General features: G+C 36.1%; 1 protein-coding gene across 1 annotated transcript in view; it reads right to left on the bottom strand.

Moving 5' to 3' along the window:
- LOC140147975 (E3 ubiquitin-protein ligase RNF38-like) overlaps positions 1-20,899 on the bottom strand; it is a 152,677-nt gene that overhangs the window by 96,505 nt on the left and 35,273 nt on the right. The window contains 1 exon segment of the mRNA XM_072169792.1: positions 17,046-17,137. Within this exon segment, the coding sequence (XP_072025893.1) occupies positions 17,046-17,137 (92 nt within the window).

Below are 20,899 nucleotides of genomic sequence, written 5' to 3' on the forward strand. Positions count from 1 at the left end.
TATTCTAATGATTAAACGGTCACACACAAGGTTCTGATTGTACAGTGATGTCTACGGTACAATTAGAACCAGGCTTGTGTCACCATTTAATCATTAAAATTTATAGATGAATCGGTTTTTGTGAGGTAGTCAAAAATCACATACAATACAGAATGGGGATGATATCGTAGTACATCAACTATGAAATATGAACATGGCTACAAACCCAAGATTATCATTAAATGACATGAATACATATTAATACAAGATAATTTACTAAACACTGATTGGCAATTCATTAGTGCACTTTGCTGTTCCATGCAATCGAAATTATGAAAAACACACACTAAAGCGTTATCTACATGAAATTTCTAAATGGTGTGCAGGCCTATATTTAAACATGATGTATCACCACATCTGAATTGAAGACACCAACATGTGAATGGAGATGGAGTGTGAAAGAAGTGGGGAGGGGGCCTGTATCAGGGATGGCACACATCGCCTATCAGCAAATCCTATACCAACTATTATCACAGACAAATGCAGGTACACACAGACCAAATTGTTGACGGACCGACGGACACATACATAATACATGTATGTGCCACACCCTTAACCCTATCTAAAACAAAGAAAATAATAAGAGAAAAGATTTTTATTTTACATCCAATTTCATCATCAATCTCTGCATCAATTTCTTACACAATTGACCCATACACTATGGACCACAATGGCCTCATCCCAATGACAGAGTTTAATAACCTCAATAAAACAATCATAGTACAAATTTGACCTCAAGTTCCAGAGTATGAGTTTATGTACCCATATTTTCAAAGGTCATTCAATGAATGCACAAATGTATTGGAATTAAAGAACTGTGCCCTGATAGATATTATGGATCCTAGTCATACTCATTAATGGACTGACTGGAGAAGTCATCATTAACCTTCATTACATGCCATTATGGCCTTATGAAACAAGAGATTTGCAATCCATTGATGGATCACTAATAGGATCTGGACATAGATCAAGGTTTTCTATGGAAATCCATAAGTGACAGGAGCAGGGTCAAATATTCGTTAGTTGTATCATCTGTATCAATCCGCTATTAAGGGAACAATCAAAAAGTTCAATGACGTTCAATAAACGAAAGAAAAGACCTTTCGTTAAGGGGGTCAAAAAGTCTGATTACGTTTGTAAAAAACTCGTTAACAATATTAACAGGCAAAGTTGATCTTTTGAAGTTGTAATTTTCAATATTTCACGCTTTCGTTTAATCAAGGGAGAGAGGTGGTCAGCCTCCTAAGGCCAGTATAAAATTAATGTTTTGGTTCTCGTCCAGAGGATTTTCATGAATTGATGAGGGAGGGAGGTGTTTTTTTTTTTTTTTTTTTTTTTTTTCAATGTAAAATTAGCATTGTCAGTAGTTTTCGGTCTTCTACAACAGTGTTCGAGGGAAGCGATGAGGCCCTTTTTTTTTTTTTTCAAGTGTGAGATTCTGATGGGCTAAACCCCCTAGAGTACCACAAATAGACTTGGTGATCCTTGTTCTCTAATCAACTTATTTATATGTATGAAGATTTCATAAATCATTCCAAAGTCTAAAAAATTGAAAAATCTAAAAAAAAAAAAAAAAATCTGACAAATCCCAGAAATTGAGGAGGAGGGGCGAGAACCAAAATATTAATTTTACACGGCCTAACAAAGGTACTTTCGTTTATAGGACATCATCAAACTTTTGGGTGTAACTTGTTCCCTGCAACTACAAGATTCACTCAAATTCTATGATGCTTGCATAGGCCTATGGTGCATTTAGGATCAGGGTCCAATCCCAACGGTTGTGACTTTACTTACTGGTGGGAAAAGGCCTGGACTTATTTGTAAGCAACTATTATTAATCAGACTGCTGGGTTCAAGAATTATCATATGTCCTTCGGAGATGTCTAAATATTTGACAATTATTCCCCACACCATGGACCTGACATGACATTGGGCTGACATTACACCAAATACGCAAAATGATTTTCATGCTATTTGGATAGGCCTTATTACCAGCAGTTCCTGCATATTCACCTGTAAATTCATATATGAAAATGCATGATTTACAGTGAAATAGAAGCAACGCCACTTCTATGCAGATATACAAACCACATAGCACACTGTCATACATAAACATTAAACTCATCACAAATCAGTTTCATCCACACTACAAACATCACATCACAGGACATGAAAGGTCCCTATGGAAGTATGCTTCGTCAGATCTGAAAGGCCAGGCCAGGGCCACTTCCCTGCTATCTTTGTCTGTCCACTCAGATACACCACACAGCAATGAAATCTGACCATCACGTCACCTAAATAGAAGTGAGCCATCTATATCTGTTTTGTAAATATAGGTCAGTGCATTTTGTGCCAGGCAATTTTTAATAAGTATCCAACATATGGATGTCTCACTTTGATTACAAACATACTGTGTGCAAAATTGCAATTTCTAACTTTTGAATTCAATCTTTTTTACATGATCAGTGCATGTAGGGTTGCACAACTACCACTTCCACCTTTAGTCAACTAGTCAGCGCCAAATGATGACTATGATGACTAATTGATTATTTTGTCTATTTGCATGTGACATCTTGACCGGGGAATCTGACTACACGCTCAAGCAAATATTGCACCCCTGGTCAACAGAATGGGTGTGCAAGAAATGTACATGAATCCTCGAAATCCTAATACCATACCAGTAATGACATTCAATTTGTAGTGTAAATTTCACCACATTTTATGCAATGTATTTCCCTTATAATATGTATATCATGTCAGGCAATATGTTTTTGAGAACCCATAGATCAATTAGTCAACTATTACCCACTAGGTCATCTATTGCAACTGCTGCAAACCGGGACAAGGACATGGACATTAAGGACTCTGGCTGATTTAATCGCCAACACTTGAAGAGGCATTTTGCGATTCCCCATAGGCCACAGTATTGGGATTTTGGGCTGTCAACAGCCAAAAATACACTTTGGATGATGTCTTTGTCTTCTTATTTATGGTATGGTAGGCCTATGGTATTATCAAGAATACTTGGTTTTATGATATTGGACCATGTCTTGTCTTCGTCAAACGATCGAATCTGCAAGTAAGGTTATGTACACAAACTTGATGTAGTCCTAAGTTTCTGATGGTATAAAAATCTCAACATTTTTGAAGTTAGCAGGATGAGGAGGTTGTGGATCACAAAGCACCTCTCTATATGGTCACAGATACAGACAATATTCCACTTTCTAGAACTCTTAATTTTCACAATAAACTTTTGTCAATTTCAGCAGTTCATCTTTTTATAGCGCTGAATCATAAAAATTTCAGTCTGCCTTAATAAAACACAAAACGGAATTTTTAAAATCTAGACCACTTCACATTTTAGGTCATCGAACAATGAAAGCAGCAACATTAATTTTTCACATTCAAACCACTTTATATTAGGTTACCGAAGAAAGAGCAAGGTCACTTTCTTTTACATCAATACTACGTTGTAGCATTAATGTAAAAATATTGCTTTAGCAGACAAATGAAACATTACTATTACTGTGTAGTATAATAACATTATAGGTTTTCAGGCATTATTAGTTTTCAGATGGCATACTCCGTTAAAAAGATATAATTGTAACATTTCCATAAAAAATATATTAGTATTTCTTTTCCATAAAAAGTTAGCTTTTACTGTCCGATGTGACCCCTTTTAATTTTGAGCCAAACAACTGAGATAAAGCAAAGAAAATTGTAATTTACTACCAGCGCCGATGTTGCCAATGCTTGGCACTCCATCGGTCATACTGCGGCACTGTCCTTTGGTGTGTGTATGACCGTCCTGCACGCCATGTACCTACTGTGTTATGAACATCGCATACAGGTTCAACTAATATTTCCATCGTAATAATTAACGGTTCCTGCGCTTTATTCAAAATCTCGAATTTTGACAAAACTACAGCACCTACAGTCTTGACTTTTCAGGGTATGTTAGGTTTTAAAGTACATTACAATTGAGGAGTCCTTCTCAAATGTTACAATATGGCTTTAATGTTACATACAGTAGTTTACATCTAAATGGGGTTATTTTCACAGCAAATGGTCATTATTGTTTTGTCCAAAAATAAGTTTTCATCAAACAATTTATTTCAGTATTCATACAAAAAATAACTCATTTCTGAATAAGTTCTGATTTATGCTTGCTCACAAAGTACTCATGAACATCTAGCACTATAAATAGTAAATTCTTGCTCACAAATTTGCTTATTTTTAAAACACAATTTTTCTGAAAAGTTAATTTATGAGTACTATGTTATGTATTTGACACTACTCTTACACTAACATCTCAAATCATTGCTCCTTGTTGTTGAAACGTAACACAAAAAAAACATCCTCCCGGGGCCCCATCCCCCATCCCCCATCCCCCGGGACCCCTACACACCCACCACCTACATATATCATACACACCCTAAACTTAACCTTTAATATCCTATTGTAATGTGTAAATTCCTGACCCTAACTCTTACTTTACAATACGAACCCTAATTCAAGTACTTTGCTCAATAATGACCCTAAACCTGATCCCGTCTGTGGTCTGTGTCTTCACACTCAAACCCAGAAGATATTTCACTCTTCCCAGAATCCTTTGCAACATGGTACATTACCTCATTTCATCAAATGACACCCTAGTCTTGTATTACTTTGTACATGCTCCATTTGTTTTCAATTTGAGAATTTAGCTAAACAAGGGTCCATAGTTAAATGAAATGTGCTCTGGATGTGCTCTGTTCATTGAGGTACCTTTCATCACTATTGAACCATGTTGAACTGGATTGGAAATCAGTAAAGTACATTAAAGCAATGCAATATGGGAATATCCTCTCTGACTTAAACCTATTCTGATACAAGTACCCCTTCATAGAAAAAGCAATTTCAAATTTTAAACTGCAATAGAGAACAGGTATATGCCTTGCAGTAGATGTACATCAAGTATGACTCCTGCTTATTGGATTGAGTTAATCCACTCAGCGGCCAATGCGTAAAGGATATGAGCATTCAATCGTCACCGCCTTTGTCCCAATCTCGATGTCCAGTTGGTATTGCAATCAGGCGTGAAACGGGCCACAAAGTCACATCCGCTTTCTCTCCCCTCAAGTCGGCCCGGCGCTGTAAAAATCATTGCCATATGAGGGTTGAAACATGACTGCCGCCATTGTGGTCCACTGAGGGTGACATGACGGACAGGACGCCCGGACATCAGAGGGTTTCAATTTCAGAGAACATTAACTGTACAATGCTAAAGGGGTCTAAAGAGGACTATTTCAGTGATTGCATGCTTAGCAGGTTAGCAGCAGAAATAAATATTTAGTAGACTACTCACAAGCTCAATGAACTATTTGAAATTAACTACAGGTACTAGTGGTTTTTTTTATTCAAATTTAATAAAAACAATTTGGGCACAATGCAATTAGGATGTCTGAGTATTTTACTGGAAAAGTCTAATTAACTAAATCATATTTAAAGAATTCCTGAAACTATAATGATCTGTATCCCACTTCATGTCTACAATCTATCTGATTAATTCTTTGCATATAAGGGGCAGTGTTAATAATTATATGTACCCCACCCCCACCACAAACTAGGGGAGACAAAAATAAATATTTTGGTAAGACTCAAAGGTGGGCTATTTGAGGTAGGTCGAAAGTGGGGGGCGAATTTGGGCGGACAATTTTGACGATTCATGTCATATATGCACATTTTCGTTGGCTGGGCCCACGGCCAGGCCAGCTAAACACATGTGACTACAGGACAGGTCTGTGATCTTGTGCTTGGCACACGATAGGTTTAAGGTACAAATCCTGAGGGTGCCATGCAACTTCTTTGTTCATCTTATCTCCTTTTTTGTTCCTTCTCCCCTCTCCGATAGCCAAAAAACACGGAGAGCGTTAGGGTTAACAGAGGTTCATGGTGGACATTCATATAGAAATCAAAGTAATGACACTTGACAGTCATACATTCATCCTTTCACATATGAAATGACATCATGTACATAATAACGGTCTTGTTAATCAACACCTGAAGATTACTCTAGGAAGTCCTGACACCTTATGCCTGCTACTTCCCACATATGTATTACATTTTATCAAATTAATGCATAGCTTAGGTCCTTGATTAACAAGTTCTCATGACAATTCAGGACAGAATTCAATCCGTACTGGAAATGACTTTACACAATGACAAATCAAACCTTGGGATGTAAAATTACAAATACAGCCATTTGCTTATTTTGTTTTGCAAAATGTGAAATACAATTTATATGGTGGCTCACAAGTTGTGTAGGTCGTTTTGACTTGAAAAACAGCCTGCGGATATTTCTTATGGACACTTATCAAAATATGACTTTTGTAACTTCTTTCATCTGGTTAGATGTCCCGTCACTCTTGCCGTACTGTCAATATGCCCAGTGCAAATGTAGGCTATATACTGAGGCCATGTAGGGTTGGCTTCATACTAAATCAAATCAATGGGATTTGTGTGTCCATGAATCTTTGTTGTCCTGTGTCCCTTTTCCACATGTCTGTCAATCTGTCTCCCTCCTGGGGGTCACTCTCACACAAGTGCTACCCACATAACCCACCTATGTCCAACGACCTAAAAGTTTTCTGATGATTATTTGTTAGACAACTCTTAATCTTATAATCTCACACAGAAAATATAGGGGCTTTCGGGTCACACATTTTACCAGGTCATACTGTATAAGTGGAAATTTTCGCGAGGGTTTTATTTTCGCGAATTTCGCGATTAGAGCTCCAACCGCGAAAATAACACCTCGCGAATATATGCAATAATGTATTACAAGTATAGGGGAGGACTTTGCAAACGCGAAAATAACATTCGCGAAAATGTGTCTCTCACTACAAATTGCGAAAATAACTGTACGCGAAAATTACCACTTATACAGTATTTTATCCCAGCTCAGGTCATTGCCATGTACCCCCCCGTTATCATATTTCATATTTTTGACCAATGGGAGCTGTCATTGCTTGGGTCCGATGCAATTTATTGTCATTGCATTGTTGGTCATCAAGTAGATCATAAACAAATTTTCCCACCCACCTCTCCCATTGTGAAGGGAATTCATTTTCCTATAATGGTGTATTGGACATAATCAAGTATTTACCCTTAAATGGCATAATACATGCAATAGCTACCCCAATATAATAACTGGCTTTATATTTTTTTATAAATCTTCAATTTTTATACCAAATTTTCATTCCAACCTAATCCACTCAATTTTCAGTCTAATAATATTATGGATCATTTTATTATTGAGTCCAATACATTCAAAATAACCCGAAGTAAATAAGCCAAATAAAAAATCATAGAGTCACGATTCATAAGCTAAAAAAAAAAAAAATAATCAAAATTTCTTCCACATAACGATGTCTCCTAAAATATATCCTGGGACAGGCATTTACCATTAGCCTTCCATTATTACCAAACCCAGTGGATTTCCATGTTCTCAGTCATAGCGACATGATAACTTCTGAGATATATCTCAACCAACCTCAACAAGAAATATTACTTCACCACATATTAACAATGTTCATTATATTTATGTTGGATATCAATATTATGAGTTCCTGATAACATAATATCAGAATCAGATTACACTCTGGCAAGGCTGTTGAGTTCAACCAGAGGTTGTGCTACCCAAATGACCCCCTTTTTTCTAGAATTATTTCATCAAAATATCATAAAATAATGCCGAAACTTTCTAAGTCTCTTATTTCACCAAATATGTATTGTAAATTTGGCAAATTTGAACAAACAATAGAATTTTGCTCCGTTTTATTAAAAAATTTACCTGATGACCACTTTTTAACACCACATGACCCTTTCAAAATTTATACCCAATGACTCCCTTTTTCATTATGTTATACGCATGAAACTCCCTAGGTTTTTAAAACAACATTTTATGTGTGGCCCTTACTTCCCTAATTTCAACAAAGTCGGTAGTCACATACCCATCACTTCTAAAGTTGTGTGCCCCCATTTTTTCTTCTCTCCCCCCCCCTCCATTTTTCTTCTCCCTCAATTGTTCTTTGCCCTCCGATTTCCTTCCTCCCTTCCATTTTTCTTTCCCCCCCCCCCTGGATTTTTCTTCTCCTGATTTTTCATCTTCATTACTCCCTTGCCAGTACCTTTTGATATATTGTTATTTTAATCTCATATTGCAACTCTCAAATTATCTTGATCTTTTACAGTCCCATTTTTCAACCCCTCTCATCCAATGACCCCTTTTTCATTTTGCTGTCACCCAATGACCCCCCTTTTTAAATAGTTCTGAGCGAAATAATATATGACTAGTATAATTTTGTAATATTTTCTCAAAATTGTTGACTCAATTTTATGTTTGCATTTTAGCACTGTTTTTGGCGTCAATATCTCACCGAAAGATCCATACATGTAGATTAGAATCGCTGTCTGCACACACCTTGAAATTTGAGTACCCCCTCCCATTTCAACTTACAAAAGGGATAGAAGATAGAAAACAACTCCAACCCCCCCTATGGAAGACATGATTTTAATCTTGCACATGACTCCATTTGAAATCTACACCCCCTGTGTGGAATATTAAGGTATTAATTAAGGTCATGTCTTCCACAGGGGTGAGTGGGTATCAAATGGAACAGCCCAATTTCCATCACCCTCTTCCTGCCCAGTTTTACAACAAAATCAGATCGGGCAAATTTTATGATAAATTTCATCAAAACACTTCTGCTTTACTTTCGAAAGATTTCCTAACCGAGGCCTCCTCCCTCTCTTGTGGGGCCTCATGGCTTTAATAACTCTCATGAGGGTCTCGCGTGTGCGACATGCTCAGTCAGCATCAGGTCTGATCCACTTCATGGTTACCGCCAGGACACACATATACCCGGACACAGTGTAGCTTACATCCAAATTGGTCACTACCTTCGATTACACAAGTCGAGCATGAACTAACCAAAAGCAGTAATTAGCAATAGTCACTCATTTCCCTTTACTCTACCTGGCCAAGCACACACGCACACAACCCGACTTCAACTAAAAAAAGTTTTTGGCAACTCAAAACTGGAGGAAATCCACCACCCGGTGGCGTGCGTCACTCGCGTCACGTCAGCCTGTCCTGGCAGTGAGGCTTTTCAGTACAGTCTGCCTGCGAGTGATTGCGTTAAGACTAGGATCTATGATTACGTGGTTGAAGGCTGCTAATCTGGACTGAAGGCAGGGTGAAACACAAGTTTGTTGACTCTATAGTGTATCAAAAAAAAAAATATTACACCATTTTATGCTGAGCGGTGATATGTCATAAGGTCTCTGTCATTTGAGATTACTCATATTAAGAGAGTAGACAAAGGCATCTTCCTAATAAAATGACAAACTTGCACTCTTTTTGCTTTAAATCAAAAAGAGTAAACAATAGCCCATTAGACGTTGAGATTTTTAATAAAAGGCCCGACTGACCGACCCTACTTGAAAGGTCCTTCCGCCCATAAACCTTATCGTCACGTAATGTGTCTATTAGCAAATGACTGCAGACAAATATTGTTTCCTTTTTGTTAATTAACATATATATAGATCAATAAAACAACAAGCAACACTCTCTCTAAAAAGTATTCAGTTGTACAGATAAACCCCCCTGTTTACTCTCTGAAAAATATGGTAGGTGAATAACAAGAACAACATGTATCTTGTTAGATCACTTTGTGCAATTTCCCCAGCAATGTGATTCACTCTTCAAAAATACTCTGTTTCATTTCCTAACATCACCGAGGGACCTCGCATTACCGGCAAACAATAACTCGCCATAGGAATTTAATGGCTTTTGAAATTCATTAACGGCGAAAAGACCCTTTGTGTTCAAACATCATGTAAATTTCATCTCGTGAGACCAAATTAAGCGATTGAAAGAAAAGTTAACCCTATTTTTAAAGAATTTTATATTTCGCTTAAAAAATAATGATTGAAAAAGTATGTTAAACATGACACTGTGTCTCGCCTGTTCAGTATAAGAGATTTGTGCAATATTATTTGTTTAATTTGTGCAGTGCACATTAAAACATGCTTCAAAAATCATTGGCATGGAATTGACACCTCATGGGGCACTTATGAGGCCCTTAAACTCGAGTCATGATGAAGGTTTGAGCCCCAAATATTGCTCCCTTAAACAAAGCCATCGCCGATTTCCACACTTATGCTGCAAACATTATTAACTTGGTACGAGATACTGTTACACCCAAACCAAAATTGCCACACCCTTCAACATCCTACTCCTCCTACCCTTAATAAACGATTAAGCTTGCGCATTGTAAGAACTTAGTATTGGGCATTTTGCCACCTGACCCATAACAACATTTAATTGAACTTGAACAACCAATCTGCAAAACCATGTCTGATCTCAAACTTTATTCCCATTCCACCCTGCAAGTTTATTCCTTTAAAACCTGCAGTTCTAAAGCTGAACATGCTGCATCTTATTTCCCTCATTAAGCTTCCTTTGCTCAAACAGGGTTCGAAATAAGCAGGAGCCATGGGTAATTTGCCCCTGTTGAGCCTGCAAATGCCCTGATTCCCGTGGAAATCTTCATGACCAGGGACAACTTTTTTTATTGAAATTTGCCCCAGGTTACTAAGGCACAATGATCTTCAGAACAGCATATTCTGCTCTGCACTTTTTTTCTTTCTTTTTTAAATTTAATTTTTGCTCTGTATTTGTCTCAGATTGATGTGAAATTGCCACTGGTTCAAGACAAATGAAAGTAAAATGTTTTCCATCTTTGAGACCATTTGGATACAAAAAAATATAATATAATTTACACTTGTGTTGTGATAGGGAGTGAAGTGTTTAGTTCAGAGAAGTGAAATTAATCACAGTACCGTCCATAAAAGTGACAAGTTAGTGTTTATTTTAACCAACTCTTTCTGGGTTTCTTCAAGGAAAAGGTAACAACTCTTCAGATTCAGCATAAAAGCCTTTTAAGAATAGGGGTACCCCCTCGGAGTATACTAATAAATATTTCCATGAACAGAATTTAGATCAAAATTCCAAATAATACGACACACAACAACAACAAAAGCATCAATAATAATTTTAACCAAAATCAAAAACAAATTCTGAGGAAAAGATAGAAGTAGATTTCAAGAAGTTTCATGTTTGTTTGCTGAAATGGCAAACTATGAACTTGGGAACGATGACTTCCGGTTCTCTTCCGGGTTTACGAATATATTCGCACCAATTATCTACACCATTAGCGGCCATGTGTGCACCTTGGTAAGCTTACTACACAAGATAACATGGAAATATCAGCATTTTTGAAACATCTTAGTTGAAAAAAATGGTGGGGCGTTTAATTGAAGGGGGCTACTATTCGAGGATATATGGTAAGGGGTGTCATTTCTGCCTCATGTGCATGGGGAAAACGACCAAAAACTTTCGTTTTGATGTAACATTGTAACATTTTAACATGTAAAAACCACAAGACCTACAGATTATATGATTATTAGCTTCCTTGACTCATTTCTTATAAAATCAATGCATTAATATTAAGGTGGTATTGGATGCATTTTCTAGAAATAAGGAAATGCTTTGAGCATGTTTTAAACAGATTAATTGAGTAGGGTAAAAAAGTACACTGATCAATATGCCTTTTGTTTGAAGCAAATCGGACATACGGTTTCTATAGTACATCAAATTATATTTTCTTTGTATCTTATTGTTTTTATCAATAATCAATATAGTTAATGAGCTAAAAGGACTGTAAAGGCTCATTAATATGTAATTTTTTTTTTATTTTGCTAAAAATCAATGCATAAATGTTCATGGTACTTTTATTTTGCATACTTTTGCCCTGAAACTTGGTCAAAGTGTTTCTAATATGTTCTAATGTATTATATAGTGAAGCCGCCCCCTCATTTGCATATTTGCATAATTAATGAGCTAATTTGCATAAATGCTAATTAATTATGCAAATTAGGGCGGCGAGCTCATTAATTATGCATAAATTATCTGGAAGTCATTAGGAACACTTTGACCAAGTTTGAAACCAATATTCTGTTAAATAAAAATGTTATGAACATTTATGCATTGGATTTTAGCAAAATATTGGCAAAAATTACATATTAATGAGCACTTTCAAGTCATATTAGCTCATTAACTGTATTGATTATTGATAAAAACAATACAATACAAATACATTTAAAATGTATGTATTATGAAAACCGTATGTCCGATTAGCTTCAAACAAAAGGCATATGGATCAGTGTTCTCTGCCCTACTCAATTAATATGTTTAAAACATAAATAGAGCACTTCCAAAATGGGTCCAGAACCACCTTAAGAAGTACATTGCAGTTTTAAAAATGGCTAAAACTGCCATCCAACGCGCCTCAAGATTTTATTTTTACCACACTGCAATCAATTCACAAGCTGATACTAGAAAAGGCCAAATAATATCAACTATGAAAGGGGGAAATACATGGGTCTGTACTTTAATGTGCGATGCAGGAAAGAAATGCAGTCCATCAACTTTTGAATGTACTTTAATATAAGGAAACCTCTATATATAGTATAGTTTTCATAAAGCTTTTTGGTGCACTGCAATAAAATCAAGACTGTTTGCGTGTGACACACATACAAGTTTTGAAAGCAGTTTATTTTTGGATCCTATCAAAATGAAAGCTCCGATTTTGATTAATCCCATTTTTCTTGGTAGTTTACAAATATACATTTCCATTTAAGGGGGGACCACACCTCGTTTTTAGGTGGAATTTTGAATGGCCTTGTTCATAGACTATTAATAATAGAAGTATGGCTTGTTATATATCAATATAACACACAAAGATTGAAGTTTCAGAAAATGATATTTTATTGTGTGTGTCGATATGTATATGCAAATGAGGCGAGGTCAAAGGTCAAATATGTTCAAATGAGGCATATGAAAAATGTGAATTTTGCCCCAAAAAAATAATGATTAAGGAGAACATTAAACTTACTATTTACTATCCAGATATGTATATAGGTATAGCTTTGTAACTTAATGGAGAGAGATTTTGAAATTTTTGCTTTCTGTTGCTATGGCAACCGTTTGGTGAAAAAAAACAGATTTTTTCGTCTGGATTTGACTTTGAAGACCTATAAATCAAAAAGTAAAGCAGATATCAACAAAAGCTCCCATAAAGTTGTATACCATTACAAATAGTATATGTGTGCCAAATTTCATGGTCATAGACCTATGGGAAGTGGAAAAGTTGTTGGGGGCAAACTTCTAACATCGCCGAATTACCATTTTGAGATATTAGCATTTTAAGTTTAGAAACACCAATTTTTTTTTAATTCAAATTTTAGAAACACTTACATTTTTAAATATTGATATTTATATTGATTTATATATTTCCCAAATTACTAAAACAGTTTACACCATAAATTGCTGTTTACTTTGCTGTAAATAATATTGTTATGAAATTCCTTAACTATCGCAGCTTGAAAAACAATAAAATACAAAAGAAATGGATAAACGATTTTCATGTAAACAAAACCAACGTGTGTATGATCGTGTAGCGCAAAAGAAATGATTTATATAGTAATAACATAAGAACGAGCTGCTATTTCTAGTACTTTTCCGTGACTTATCATCTTGTATTGGCAATAACTTTAGATAGGAATGTCCGACTGTAACCAAACAAAGACCAAATTAAAGCTCAGAAATAGTACAATTTACCTCTGACAAAATCTCCATTTTTACAAGGGTTTGGGAAGTTGAGGAGTGGTCCCCCCTTAAACCATTAACCCTAGCCCAACTGAATTTGAAATTCATAATTTTTAAAAGTGACGAAGAGCTTGACATGTGTTTATTACATGTACAGTAGTTGAACAGATCAAATATATTGTATTTTATACACATTTATATATTTGGTTTCTAAAATTTAAAATATTTATAGAATTGCAGATACATAATAGTAGTGGTAATAAATGAGAATAATTAAAAATTCAGAACTATTTCTTTATTGCACTTATCGCGATCTGCTCCCTGACTTACCAGGAGCCGCTCCCGGAGCATTTTTGAGGAACTTCCTCATCATCAGAGAAACATAAGAGCTAAAAACATTTCCTGATGATGAGGAAGTTCCTCGAAAGCGCTCCTAGTAAGCAAAATAAAGGGAATGGTTGAAGTCTAATTTTAAATCATTCTCACTTGCTAGCATTCTTCCGTACATTTTAAATTGTGAAAATCACTTCAACATGTGAATTGACGGCCAAATGGGCTATTCCAGTTGAAATCCACATACGAATACCCCCCTATGGAAGACATGCCCTTAATCTCCTACACAGGGAGTGCGAATTTCAAATGGGATTACCTAAATGGGTAACTCAATTTTAAATCTACACCCCCTGTGTGGGAGATTAAGGTCTTGCATCCGATACTGTATAAGTGGTACTTTTCGCGTACAGTTATTTTCGCGATTTGGAGTGAGAGACACATTTTTGCGAATGTTATTTTCGCGATTGCCCAGTCCTTCCCTATACTTGTCATACATTATTGCATACATTCGAGATGTTATTTTCATGTTGGAGCTCTAATCATAAATTCACGAAAATAAAACCCTCATGAAAATTACCACTTATACAGTAGAGGGGTATATGGATTTTAAATGGAGAAGCCCAATATTAATTTTGTTGAGACTATTCTGTTGATATTCCGATTATGAGTAGGACTTATTTTCATAAGTTGGACTAGTTCACACTCATCATAATCTTTGCTGCTGGATACAGTGGTTTGTGTACACATGTGACAGATGGCCAATGCTTTTGAGGAGTCATATCATAACCGCCGCAATATCCATATTAAACATCAACATCCCAACAACCACAACCACAGACGCACAGTCCAATTGTCATCCATACCACTATCATGCAAATCAACCACTTTCATTATGATGCAAACCACACAGAGTGCACCGGGCTTTCCTTATAACTAGCCATGTATAATTAACTGAGTGAACTGAGTCCCTGTGAATGAGGCTGTCCTTGCTGGTAGAACGCACATCCTATATACACCACTGGGATATGATAAACGGATCTGAAAGGAGCCACCAGTTTCATACTGGAATAACGGGCCCAGCCAGTTCCCTCAAGGGGGTCTCAATTACCGCAGAAGCAAGTATAAGCCACCCATTTTTTAATTTACTAAAATGGTTACGGTCATTGATCCAACTTAGTACGGCATCATGACTTTTGCACTCACATTTTTAATTAATTAAATTGCAAGTCACTTCATACCAACATTGTACTTTTTTAAACAAAAAAATATAGATAAAGTCGCAATTTTTGAGCGATAACACATCATATTAAAATACAAATTATCCTATTAAATGTCAAATTATCTTTTCAAAAGGATACTCAAATGCTAATTAACATAAGTTTCCATTAAACAGATGCGACAGGAAATACTGGAAATAACCCAAAAGACAGTGATATTACAAATTACTTGTGAATAGAATAATGAATTACTCTACTTAGCCCTAATAATGATTAAATGACTTGGGCTGTTCTTCTTGACTCACTGCTGAACCATTTTAAGGTCAATCACCAGCTCTTGCTGGATCTCCTTGTGGCTCATTTCTTTCATTAGGACCACCTTTTGATACACATCTAATAATTTTAGCTTTTTTATGTTTTGAAAAACAGCCCCCCCCCACTGCCACTGAACCAAAAATTTATGTTAGCTCTATGTTAAGTAAAAACAGATATTTTTGGCCAAAGTATATTTATTTTGACACAGGTTTTTGAAAAATATTCAAAAATTATTCAAAATATGTTTGACAAAAATTTTCAGATTTTTTTAGATTTTTCTAACTTTCTGTGATTTTTTAGGGTCACTTAGTCGCTTCCAGAAAAAATCCTGAGCCTAATTTTGATAGAAGTGTATGTTACTTACTAACTCACTAACCTTTTTGTCTTAAATGGGTATATCTTGAAATGCCACAGAGGTTATACCCCCCGATTGGTGTCAAATGAAGGAGAAAAGGGTAAGAAATACAATAAAAAACACTGGGGTTCTACTCCTAATACTTCAAAGTTGTGTCCATTTTACTCCCCCCACGGCAAAAGGTATAAGTGACTCGTTTCTGGTTTGGTTGATAATCTATGCTTGTCTTTCTCATGTCCATGTTTGTTCACTTACCAAAACCATCCATCAACCAGGATGAAATTGGTCTTCCAAGGTGGGAATGGTGTAATATGGATTCAAAAACTCCGCCCTCATACTTGCTAACGTAAGTAGCTAACGTAAGTAGAGCTAGGCAAGAATGACCGTACATGTAGATGACCTGACCTTGTCAGGTCAACTAGTACACTTTAACAAAAGTGTCAATATACATGTACAGCAACTTGCTAGTCAATGCAAACCATTTTTTACACAAATTTTACTAAAATAAGTTTGCCAGAATCCAAGATGGAATCTCTTGAAATCAAGCACATTATACAAACGATACTTGATACTAATCACTTCCAGGGAATCATTCTCAGACTCGAATAATTCCGTGCAAGTAAACACCACAGCAATACGCGATTTTAGAAGCCAAAAAATTGAGAAATACTGCTACTAAAAAAAGTTTTCGATTTTAATTTGCTTCTATTGAACAGCTAGTGATGCATACTTATAATATACAATGTGTCCATGGCTGTTCAATAGAATATTAAATATATTTTACTGTGAATACCATGATACTTGATAGTGTTTTCCTCCCGTGCTTAATGTCAAGCTTGTAGACCGTGCACGATCTGAGGTTACTGTTCCGAACCCAGGCTACTTTTTAGGCTATACATTACAATGCATACAACCCATAGTATGGCCCTCTATAACAATACACGTACTGTGCAGAATAAAGCGTAGTATCAACACGTCCGTCAATAGCCTCAGATTGAGCAAGTTAGCTTGGGAGTATTTTTTGGTCCCTTGTAAAGGATTTTTCTGTGTATATTTGTGACTCTTTTCATACCTTTCTCTCCTGGTCGTTGTTGTTGTAGTAGTAACTTCCTGAGTTGTACCCAGCCGGGTGCTGCGATGGGTGCCCAGCACCCGCTTGGGTTTCTGTAGAAAGAGACAAGAAATACAAGGTAAAAATATTAAGTGATTATTTTATACAAGTTTTTACTTCTTAGATAATAATGCTAACAGGGATTGCAACTGAATTGGGAACATCCGAACATTACAGAACATGCTTGAGTTGAACTTAAATACACAAAACAAGTTAGACCAGGTTGAACTTTCTACCTGGTCTGACTATGGAGGTTAGATTTAGGAAGGAATCCCTTTTAATATTTTCTTCTCCTCCTTATACTAGCAAAGTCTAAAATTAAATGGCAACCATATAAAATCAGGTATGTAAAATTCCTTCTCTCAAGGACTAATTTCCATAGTTAGACCCGGTCTAACTTTAGACCTGGTTTAACTTGCTTTGTATGGACAGTAGGGAGTACTCTACCCCCGTATACATGTACACAAAACAAGTTAGACCAATCTGGTCTATAAACTATGGAGATTTATCCTATGGAGAAGGAACCGTATTTTATAATATTGTAGATCCGGGAGGAAAAGTAAAATGATCCCTCTCTAATTCTAACCTCCGTGGTTTGACCAGATCTAACATTAAACCTGGTCTAATTGTTTTGCGCATGAACCACAGGTCTGTAAGTACTTCAACATCTTGCATAGTTTTGCTGTGGAGGAAAACATGGCAGCAAAAGAACAAAGCTAATCTTATCAGCAGTGGAATTAAAGATGATACTGCCAAAGGAAAACTAACAAAAATGCACAAAAATTATGATGTATGTAATATTTACATACAGGCCTTAAATGATGCTTCAATTTGCAACAGAAATATAGCACAAGGCAGTACTCAATGCTAAGATCATTAAGTCGGGAAGCATACAGTGGGCGTTTAATTATGACATTAAGGAGATGGCTCTATTAGGTCCAAATATGGCCTCCATTTCCAAGGATGCCGAATACCCCACCAAGACTATTTCTGTCAACCTATTATACTTTTTGAGAAACGCTTTGTTCGTTGATCATCTCGCACTTTATTGGGTAGATTTCTGGCGAAAAATATTTTATATGGGTCCGGGAGCAAATGGGGCTGACTTTTCCTTTTTTGCACAAAGTTGACATCCTGCGATGCTTTAATTTGCAACAGAAATATAGCACAAGGCAGTACTCAATGCTAAGATCAGTAAGTCGGGAAGCATTGAGTGAGCGTTTAATTATGACATTAAAGAGATGGATCAATTAGGTCCAAATATGGCCTCCATTTCCAAGGATGCAGTATACCCCCTCCAAGACTATTTCTGTCAACCTATTATACTTTTTGAGAAACGCTCCGTTCGCTGATCATCTCACACTTTATTGGGCAGATTTCTGGTGAAAAATATTTCGTATGGGGCTGACTTTTCCTTTTTTGCACAAAGTTGACATCCTGTGATATAACATAACAAGTGCCAACAAGCATGTGTTTCAAACCAATTGTAAAATGAAAAAAGGTGTCGTAATTTTTGTCTCTACAATATAACAGTCGAAATTCACAGCCACATTTTTTCCAAAAGATTCCACTCTTTTAATTCAGAACACTGATATATGGTCAACCATCAAAACTATTATATATACTACCATGAAAAGATTCAATTATTTAAAACAGACTCCTCAACTGAGCCTGGCTTTCCCTTTTAAAGAAAATTTTTATAAATCTACTAAATCTGCAACGTAATCTTACCAAAAAATGTCACTAACAAGAAAAAGCAGCGTATCATGTATTGGAATCGATGACAAATATTTTTAAAATTTTAAAAATATCAGTCCAATTTTAGCCCACATTTGACACAATTGTACATCTAGATCCGACACCTGTCAGTGACTCAGTTTAAAATAAAATTGTGAGCACAGCATCTTTTCTTTCTCAACCACCATTCATATTTCATGTGTTTTGGCACAAGTCGGCATAATTTTGAAGATACGATGCTGCATATATTCACAACTAGTATACTTTTGTGATGAGCACTATGTTCCAACTCATAAAAATTCATTGCCAAAAATTCATCATATGAAGACCATACATTGAACATGTAGAAACTAACATTACTAGTGATTGTATCTCATTGCATATCAAACTCTTGCTAATTTGTGAAAAATATGTTGCCATGGAAATACCATATTTTCGGGTATTTCTTAATTCACCTGCCGTCGGTTATGCATGCATATGAGTATACCATGTCTAAGCTTGAGTATCAATGTTTATGATTAGCTTTCAAATATATGCGTAAACTAATCTCTAATCGACGAATGTAGTACACACTCGCTCGGACCAAACCAGGTCGTGAGGTTATGAAGCCATCTCACATGCAACAAGAAAACCGTGCAGCGATATTAAAACTTCCACATTCTCATCGCCTCAGGCTAGGTTCAGTGACCTATACATGTCACTGTAATGACAAATTGACAAAAAGTTGGGCATGAGTCACTTCCCTGAAATACAATGCTAAAAGTTAATACTGGGATATAATGTATCGATTTCATTGAAATTGTTATGTTGTGCAAACTCATGAGAGTCTGTCTGTATAATGTTACTACAGGTTTAAAATCTCATTTTGTTAAAATTGTCAAGTTTTCATATATGTAGTTTTACAATGCAGAAAACAAATACGAGATGAGTGTCATTTCTTTACTGGCCCTAACTTACAAGAGGCTTTTTGGCAAAGAGGAAGGGAAAAAACTGAAAGAGGAAAGAAGGAAGGAAGGAAGGAAGGAAGGAAGGAAGGAAGGAAGGAAGGAAGGAAGGAAGAGATGAAGAGAGATGAAGAGAAAAGTTGTTTTCTCGGGTGCCGTTTTGAACCGCGTCCAGGGATAACACGCCACAGGGGTGTGCCTTGGCCAGTCAATATTTCCATGCCCATATAAATGTGGGCTTGCATGATGACGCAAAAGGATCACAGGGGATACATGCGCTTACAGTTGCTTTGCGCTGTAGTGTAGCCTTTTGTGGCTTTTCGTAGGGTTGGGGTTAGTTAATTCTGCCTTTCATCCTCTTAGGCCGAGTAAAAAAAGAAACATGGTTAGCGTCCCCCACCGCTTCCTTTTTTGAAGATTCTTAAATTTTCTTTTTATTTTCTAAAATTTCAGTTATAACTTTTTAAACTTTTAAAGTTTGAGAAGTTCTATAGCCTTCTATATCCTTACAAATGTATAAGAAGCACTTCAGGATCAGTAGAGGGGCATAACCTACAAGAAGAACAAAATAAAAAAAGGCTGCCTCCTTTTTTTCCAGGTATCGTAGTGTATGCAAATAGGGACCAAATAGGGATTTTGCACCATTTTTCAAAAAAAATTAACCTCCTCCTTCCTTATTTTTCAAAAACCTGGACGCTAAACATGCACTTTTTTTATTTGGTCTTACTATTCAACACTCTTAAAAAAGAAGGCCTCTGTGCAGGCATGGCTAGTTTCGCTCAAACTACAGGTATCACAAACTGATCTAGTATACACTTCCTCTCGCATCTTAGTCTTGATTTCTTTCAACCTTGGTTCTTTTTCTTTAGTTTCTAAGTTCTTTCTCATTCTTTTCTTTTTCAACTCGTTTTCGAATATATTTTTCTTACTGCTCACTCTTCCTTTAAAGTTTTGACTCTTTCTTGACATTTGACTTCACTGTATGATTGAGCTCAGTATTGAATAAAACCAATATTACAATTATTTATCAATTTCATACAATCTTGTCAGCACTGAACCTGTCATCTAAAAATGGCCCTGTTACCATAGCAACACATGGCGCAAAATCAGCAATCTCTGCAAGACTCCTGGAAC

This window comes from Amphiura filiformis, chromosome 3 (assembly GCF_039555335.1).
Source record: "Amphiura filiformis chromosome 3, Afil_fr2py, whole genome shotgun sequence".
Taxonomy (NCBI): Eukaryota; Metazoa; Echinodermata; class Ophiuroidea; order Amphilepidida; family Amphiuridae; genus Amphiura; species Amphiura filiformis.